At 19.2% G+C, this 9,050-nt stretch overlaps 3 protein-coding genes across 3 annotated transcripts in view; 1 reads left to right on the forward strand and 2 right to left on the reverse strand.

Annotated features, from left to right (window-relative positions):
• Positions 1-527: 527 nt before the first annotated feature.
• On the reverse strand, positions 528-4,556 carry LOC102680371 (small integral membrane protein 14). The gene is made up of 5 exons (XM_006609754.2): positions 4,337-4,556; positions 1,868-1,950; positions 1,163-1,217; positions 938-1,086; positions 528-828 (listed from the first exon to the last, which is right to left on the reverse strand). The coding sequence occupies exons 2-5, from the start codon at positions 1,940-1,942 to the stop codon at positions 784-786; spliced, it is 324 nt and encodes a 107-aa protein (XP_006609817.1). The 5' UTR covers positions 1,943-1,950; positions 4,337-4,556; the 3' UTR covers positions 528-783.
• A 123-nt stretch (positions 4,557-4,679) lies between these two features.
• LOC102680239 (transcription initiation factor TFIID subunit 7) lies at positions 4,680-6,864 on the reverse strand. The gene is made up of 8 exons (XM_006609753.2): positions 6,754-6,864; positions 6,465-6,555; positions 6,259-6,387; positions 6,098-6,178; positions 5,654-6,020; positions 5,223-5,579; positions 4,992-5,161; positions 4,680-4,934 (listed from the first exon to the last, which is right to left on the reverse strand). The coding sequence occupies exons 2-8, from the start codon at positions 6,549-6,551 to the stop codon at positions 4,911-4,913; spliced, it is 1,215 nt and encodes a 404-aa protein (XP_006609816.1). The 5' UTR covers positions 6,552-6,555; positions 6,754-6,864; the 3' UTR covers positions 4,680-4,910.
• A 772-nt stretch (positions 6,865-7,636) lies between these two features.
• LOC102681840 (oxysterol-binding protein-related protein 8-like) overlaps positions 7,637-9,050 on the forward strand; it is a gene marked incomplete at its 3' end in the record, with an annotated part of 6,604 nt that continues 5,190 nt past the window's right edge. Inside the window, exons 1-2 of the mRNA XM_006609767.2 lie at positions 7,637-7,832; positions 8,493-8,635. Of these exons, the coding sequence (XP_006609830.1) occupies positions 7,792-7,832; positions 8,493-8,635 (184 nt within the window). The remainder of the gene's footprint in view (positions 7,833-8,492; positions 8,636-9,050) is intronic.

Raw genomic sequence — 9,050 nt, forward strand, 5'->3', positions numbered from 1 at the left:
ATAAAAAAAAGCAGATAAAAATAAATATAAAATAATGTATGTTATTATCATTCTAAAGGAATGTACAACACTCACAATTGTTTAAGAAAAAAAGAATTTAAATCATTTATAAATATTTCAATTCATCAAATTGTGATTTCAAAATGAGATTTATAAAATTGTTAAATCCTATTTTTCGTGTAATACAAATTCAAATGAATTTCGATAAAATATTCATATGAAAAATCATACTATAAGAATAACTTAAATTATTAATTATATTAATTATTAACGATTATATTAATTTATATTAATAATTTATTTATGTAATAATTAATTTGTTATTAATTTACGTTATTCTTATAAATAAAATTATTTTTAATAAAAAATTTTTTATTCTTTTTTTTAACAATCACAATTTCAATATCGTTTATACAGTTACGCATTTTTAAAAAATGAATTTCCAACAACCTATAGCATAATATCAATAATTCAATTAGAAGATATTTGATGAAAATATTTTCATTAAATTATAATTATTTTTTTTCTTTTATATATAGCTTCGATATGTGACAAATGTTAGTAAATAAAAATCGAAGAATGCGAATGTTAACGTGTACAAATATAATAATTTTCAAATTATTAGAAAAAAAAGAAAATTACAGTTTTTTTTAAGTTAGATTAAATATATTCATAGAGATATCATATATAAATCAAATTAATTAATTTTTTTTTTACTTCATCTATAAATTCAGTAGATTTCTTATAAAAATCTACATAAAAGCGTTTATCATATTTCATTTTTTATTGTATTGTCGGTGGTGGTACTGGAGGATCGTCATGCGAATCCTAAAAAAATTATGTGAAAATTAAAATATAATTCATATCGATAAGATAAGAATAAAGTTATAATATATACAAGTTGATCAAATCAATTTGTATATATTAACGAACTTACACGTTCATTGTTTCGATCTTTAGCAATATTATTATTTAAATGACGAAGAGACTGTGGTCTAAGAGCATACATAAGGGCAACAAATACAATAATTAATAAAATCATGAAAAAATTTAAGTTCCATGATGGAACATCACGTGGTCCTGGTACTGAAAAATACATAATCGAAACTTTTAATTAAATTAAAAAAATTGATGTCAATAATAAAATATAAAAAATGCTTACATCGTGACATATCAAAACATTCATTATCTGTGCAGTAATTTTGGCTCTGCCGCAACTGAAACGATAAATGTCATACGTGAAATATTTAGAATTGATAGAACTCTATAAATTAATAATAAGATTAATTAGTTTAAAAATATATTTAATATTTTTTAAAATTTAAAAAAAAAATAAATATGCAAATAAAATTAATGCTTTAATAAAATTATAACTATATTATTATCGAATATATATTCATTCTCTTACCATATTTTATATGTTTATTCATATTTGTTTGATTGCGTAACTCTTGCAAAAGAATTGGTAAAATAAAATAAATTCCCAAAAAGTTGCTTACTGTGACATATTTTTACCAGTCGAATGAAGGTTTTACTACTATATGAAAAATATGAAAAATACCTTATATTAAATTATACAGATTAAATATTATTCATCTGTATAATTTTTGATTATTTCGAAACAATTGCACTCATTATTAAAAATATACATTATTATTATAAAAACATATATAATAATAAAAATAAAAGGAAATATTATTTTTTTAAGAATTTATAAATTTTTAAAAATGATAGTGAAGTATCTTTAATAGTTATTTTTAAAATGAATAAAATAATTTCCATATATTAAAAATGAAAATATACATTAATTTTAATAAAGATTTTAATTTCTTGAATAAACAAGCAAAAAATTTCGATCATGGCTTACAATAGAAAGTAGGCGTTGCATAGCAAATTCATGGTTCCATATACATTCACATAGATCAAATCCTTCGTCGGCCATCACGAAACCTACTTGAAAACACAAAAAAATAATTACGATATTAGTTCATTATAATAAAATCATATATTATTTTAATTTTTATTAATAAATTTTATTAATAATTTTTATTAATAATAATGTTACCATAATAATTAAATAATAATTTACATAATTTATATTTATATAATATATACATATATTGTATATGTAGTATAAATGAAAATATAATATAAAATATCAAAATTCGTTTAAGACAACTATTAAAAATGTATGGAATTAGTAAGTATATATATATATAAAAGAAATCTCAAGTTTAATATTTTTTGATTTCAAATATCTATTATCTAATTATAATCATAATCATAATCATAATTCATCAATTATAGATAAAATATAGTTTATAAAAATTATAGAATTTGACATATATGAGTATTTTAATGTACAAGAATTTTTAATAACAATTTTAACAGCAATGTAATGGAAAATAGAAATAATTTCAAATTTTTTATCCTGAATTTAAATCCTATCACAGAAATATCCTTTTTTTTAAATTCTAAGAAATGATTAAAAAGAAATTATATAAATTTTTAAAATTATTGAGATATCAACTATTTTTTCTAACTTTATTTATTTTTATATTTTATTAAAGGAAAAAGGAAAGAGGAAAGCAAGCATATAAATATAGATTAAGATATAAATAATTAATTTTTATTTAATAATTATACATAGAATTTGATAAAAATAATAAAAATACAAACTTACTTTATATTACAAATATTTCGTAAAAGTTAACTAATTATAAGAATAATTATAATTGAAAGATCTAATTTCTGTGAAAGAATTTGAATTTAAGATAAAAAATTTAAAGTTGCTACATCACAATTATTATATATGGATCAATCATAAATTTATATATTATATAATATATTTTATGTTAGATACAAATTTATGACTTGTTTCTTAAAATTATTAGATCGATAGTGTAATAGATTTCAACTTTTAAATTTTACCGATAAGAAATGAATCATATTTTTTCGCTAATAATTCTACAATAATATTCTATCTATGTATATTTACAAGTTCCTATCTTTTTGTCTATAATATTTCTAATTGTAAAAATATATAAAAATATAATTATGAATACATATGTACAGAAGATGAAAAATGCAATTAAATAGAAAAAAAAGGATTTATTTAAATTTACATTTTATAATGAATTAGGTATATATATATTAAATATTGATAATATTGAGAATATTTTAAAAGAAATAAATTTATAAGAAAATAAAAAAATAAATAATAATATGAATAATATAACATTCAAAACTATTTTAAAAAATATCACAAAAATTAACAATCTTACTTTTGTATATCGTAATTTTATATGTAACTTTATATATTATTACAATTAAATATTTCTATTATATATTTCTATTAAAAATTATAATATTTTTTTTATAAAATACTATATAATTGAATAAAAAAATTATCTATATACATGTATAAATAGTAGGAAATGTATGGAAATTGTCATTTAGATATGGCTGACGTGGCGATCAACATAAATCGGGTATATTATTTAAATATATTCAATTACATTATAAATTTTTCCAAACTTTAAATACATTTTTTTATATACTGATAAATTATTTATAGCTATAATTATAATTTATAGATTTATTAATGCTAAATTTCATTAAAATTAGTGAATATTAGATTTGATTTAATATTTAATATTATAATTTTTTTGTTATACAATTTTATTCTATAATAAATATTATATTTAATGTAAAACAATTAAGAGAAAAATGTTATTATAATATATACGCGATATATCATAAATTATATTTTTGTATATATTTATAAAAATATCGAAAACTTTTTTTATTTTAATAATAACCGTTTATAATATACATTCAAAATTATATTATAATAACACAGATTATTAAAATTCATAAATAATATATTTTGCATATATTCTGTATCAAATTCAGAATTTAATGATAAATGACACGTGGTACATATTCATATATGTAGTTTCTTTATGTCATTTTTTTTTTTTTTTACTAAATTTTTTAATAATTTTTTTAAATACAAATTAAATCTTGAAATGAAATATTCTAATCAAAGATGATAGATTAAAGATAGAATATAATAATATAAAGAAGAATTCAACATTCTATAAAAGTTATGTTTAGATAAAATAATTAAAATTCGAATAGTATAAATAGAATATGTTTGTAAAATTTATTATAATCATATTATAATAATTAAAAAACAAAAAAGATCAAACAACAATTGACACTTAGCTCGTAATTCATTTTGGCTATTACCGCCAAATGAAAAGAAAAATACAATAAATGAATGACAGTTGGAATGAACAAAAATCGTTTAATGGCAGAAATTTTTACTCACCCTTAATATTTTTACGAAAACGGAAGATAATAAAATAAGAATAATTATGTTTACAGCACTTTAGTATTTGACACTACAACAAAATAAGAATCTATAACGCATTTATATTCAATAAGAGTCAGCCATTACGGTCGTCCTGTTGTATCTTGAATGCGTAGTCGAACTCAAGCTGGACTTTCATTGGTGCATTTCATGGTTATACATTGTACAGCGACTTGGAATTTGACAATTGGTTGTCTACATTAAAATGTTATATATTGCATAATATAAAACGCTTTGAAATTTTTAATAAATCATGGTTTTTAAATATTGATTATAGTTTTATTAACTTTGCAATAGTTGATTAATTGTAAAAAAAAATTATATTTTATTTAATGTTTTGTATATTTTATATACATTTTATATACATACATGTTAAAAATTTATATAATAAGGAATAGTATATAATATTATATAATATATATTTAAATAATAAAATATATTATATTATACAAAAAGATTAGAAATAAGAAAAATACAATATATAAATTTGATTAAAAAAAATTGCATTGGCAAGAACTTCATGACATATCAACTATCCTAATTCTAAATCTTGAATCTGAAACATTATAATGATATAATTATTATTCAAAATTATATAAATAATAATACATACCTCTTGTACTTTTTGCATTTCTTGAGTTAGTAAATTATCTAATATTTCTTGAAATCTTTGTCTTAACTTAACATTTTCTATATTGGCTATTTCAAGTTCTTGTTGCTGTCTTCTTTGACGTAATTCAGCTAATTCCGCGTGCAATGTTGCGAGACGTGTTTGCAATGAATCTATAATATTTAAATATGAATCATTTACCAGAAAAAAAATGCATATATAATATAATTATACCTTTTGTTACTGGTGCAGAAGGAGATTCTGTAAAATTTTCTGAAATAATATATTCTGAATGAAATTGTTCAACTTTAGCAATTTTTGATGGAGATGTATCTTCTGATTTTTCTATTTCTGTTTCTACATTATTATCATTTTGAAACATTTCTTTACTAAATTCTGTAACAAGATTACTACTTGTTGCTGTATTATTGTTAGACCTTTCGGAATATGTAGCTTGCATAGAATTAGAGTCTGATACTCTACTATCTGCAGAAAGACGACTGTTCTCATCTAGTTCCATTACATTTATATTTCCTTCTTCATCATCTTCTTCACTGTCGCTTACAGGTTCACCAAATATATCATGTTCCGCTATAAATTAAAAACATTAATGTTTTATTCACTAATTAATTTATCATTTGTATATTTCATTTTACATCACTTACCAACATCAAGACTTTGAGAAGTATTACCACTAATACTTTCTCTTTTAGTTTTCACTGTACCAGATGATGAGACTTTGCTTGGTTTTGATTGATCTTCATCTTCACATATTACCTCCCATTTAACATTAACTGCATCATTATCTACTCTTAATAAACGTTTTACTTCTTTCTCAATTTCTGGAGCTTCTACATATTTCTTCTTTAAGGTTTTCCTAAATCTTCTACGTCTAACATTTTTAGTAGGAGGAGTTATACCATGTGGCCATAAAAACTTTTTATCTACTTTATTGGGATCTTTTTTCTTTTGTCTGACTGGAGATTCTTCATCTGTAGTAGTATGATCATCTTCTTCTTTACAAATTAACATCTATGAATAATAAAATAGAATAAAACTAAAAAAAATAGAACTAATAAGTAAGTGAATAAATAAAATTGACTTTTTACCTGGCATATATCAGCAGTTTTATAGAAACTTTTGTTATCAATAGTTTTCAAGGATTCTACAATTGTTGGTAAATCAACAATCTAATGATAACATATTTTTTAAAATTATTATATTTATATACATATATGTTATTTTTATATAAATAAGAAAAATATCTTACTTTTCCATGAAGAAGCCAATGATCAAATCTAACCTCACCATAACGCATATCATTTTCCAATTTTATACTTAATCTATCTTTTAAAGATAATCCATTGCGTAATGTTTCTCGTAAAACTCTCGCTGGTTCCTTAAAAAATTAAATCACTTCTAATTCAATTTATAATTTTAAATAATTCAGGTTATATATTAAAACAATAAATTTACCGGTGGTAAACGTAAAATAAATTGACTTTCCAATTCTACTTGAGGCTCGCTACGATTTTTATAGTCCGTAGTTGGATGACGATTCATATTTCTTTAAAATTATAATTTTAATTCACAAGATTTAAATTGATATAATTCAATCGAATATCTATATTTAATAATTATAAATATTTATATAATTATGTTTTTCTATAATATTTTTTTACAATACAAATAACATATCAAATAAAAAATATTAAATAAAATATAATACAAAATAATAATTACATTCTTTACCAGTTGTACTTGCAAGTTCAATAAATACTACTTATAGCTTTTCTAGTTACCTTTATTAAAATAAATATAAGATGAACATAGACGTAGGTAAGTTCAATGAAGTTAAATATACATTTCAATATATATGTATAATCTTATATATAAAAAAAATTAAATATAAATAAAAAAGTGCATTATATAATTTAAGAGAAATATCTAACAAAAAAAATAAAAAAATGTTTTTATTTATATAACGTCATTGTGACGTAACCATGTTGTGTTTTTCTCAGTTCTATTTTGAAGTTAAATTTGAATTTATTATTTAAATATTTCTTTTAAGTTTCTTTCTTTTAATTCAAATTTGAACTTATTATTTAAATATAATATATAGATTTATTTCTACATTATTTATTTTAATTGCATAAAATAAAATATAAATATAAACTTGGATATCAATAAATTTCGATAAATAAAAAATTAATACAATTAATTAATTTACCAAACGTGTAACATTTAATACGTAACATTTATTTTTTATTTTTTAAGTCACTTTTTTTATTATTTTTTATTTTTTAAGTCATTGATAATAATTATATATTACGCAATCGTATTAATAATTTTGTTCAAAATATTCATATATATATATATATATATATATATATATGTATATTCATATCTGAAATTGTTTTAAAATTGTATTGATTTATAAGAAATATTTATTCTTCTATAACTTTTCTATTCTATGGTTTAATAAATATTTTTATTTTTACTATATATTTCATTGATTTAATTGAATAATAAATTTAATTGGATTGCATCAATTTGCATAATTATTTCATTATTTTAACATATTTTATTATTTTGGCAAGTAATTCTCATTCATTAAAATGTTTATACTTCATTAATTTTATAATAGAAAATATATTTGCGACATTTATGCGTCGTACGTTTTGATTGCAAGTAACTTGGCAGATCCATATGTTATTAGTAAGTGATCAATGGAACATCGGACTTCGCGCTCGCGCCGTCGTAACCTGACATCGATATACATATATCTCTTTCTTTGCTTCGAATGTTTGTTCTTACATCAATAAAAAATTATTTAATTTGCAAGTATATATATATATATTAAATTTAATCATTTTAATTTTTTATATAATAGTAAATATATGTAAATTTTATAACTTTATTTTTTATTTGTGCTTTAATATTTTTTTCTAAGTGTAATAAATTATTATAATAGAAATATTAACTGGACAAATAATTGTTCAAAATCAGGTATGTTATGGTTACTTTACGTAATATCTTTGTAGTTATTTATTTTAAAAAAAAATTTATATGCTTTTGATCATATAAATAATGAATGAGATATTTGACATATTTTACATATATCTTTTTTTCGTTATTTTTGTTCAGTTAATTGTTATTATCTCTTTACGCTAGTTTGTAAAAAATTGTATCATATAAAGTAAAATGGTATTTAATCATCATTACATAGCATTTTATAATTACATATATTATTCATTGTATTACATAAATTATCTATTGCTTTATATAATTTTTTTAATTCTAGTAATTATTAATAATTGAAGATAACTTTTTATTTTATATATTATAATTAATATTTAAATAATATTTATATTATTATATATATTTAGTTTGTAAATATTAATATTTTTAAATGTATTTTTAAATCTATCTATTTTATCTATTTACTTTTTAATATTTTATTATAAAATTATGTATGTTAAAATTATGTACTTAATATGGCAGATTCATAATGATTTCCCAACCAATTGTGGTACCTGGAGGTGAACATCGATCACAATCAGAAACTCATTCTATGTCTGTTGGAAATACTTCTGAGTCTTTTAAAACTATGACACCACCAAATGTAAGCAGATCATTGAGTAATCGTAAGTATCATATTCAAATAAATTTTATAATTTAAATTGACTTTTATATTTTTAAGAATAAATATATGATAAAAATTTAAAGAAATATTATTAGTGAATAATTGATTATAATGATTGATTAGATATAGATGTCAATTTAATTATATGTATAATTATATAATATATATGTGAAAATTATGTTATATATATTATATATATAATATATATTTGTATCAGAAAAATATAAAATAAGCAAAAAAGCTTTGTTACAAATTAAATTTAATAAATAATTTCTTTATATATATATATGTATTATTTTTTCTAATATTCAATTTTAATTTGTTATATTTTTTTTTACAAAGAAATACATAAACTTACATATACATATTACGATATATATATATATATATATTATATATTATACGTTATATTAATA

The sequence above is a fragment of the Apis dorsata genome, unplaced genomic scaffold, assembly GCF_000469605.1.
Source record: "Apis dorsata unplaced genomic scaffold, Apis dorsata 1.3 scaffold_59, whole genome shotgun sequence".
In the NCBI taxonomy this organism is placed as follows: domain Eukaryota; kingdom Metazoa; phylum Arthropoda; class Insecta; order Hymenoptera; family Apidae; genus Apis; species Apis dorsata.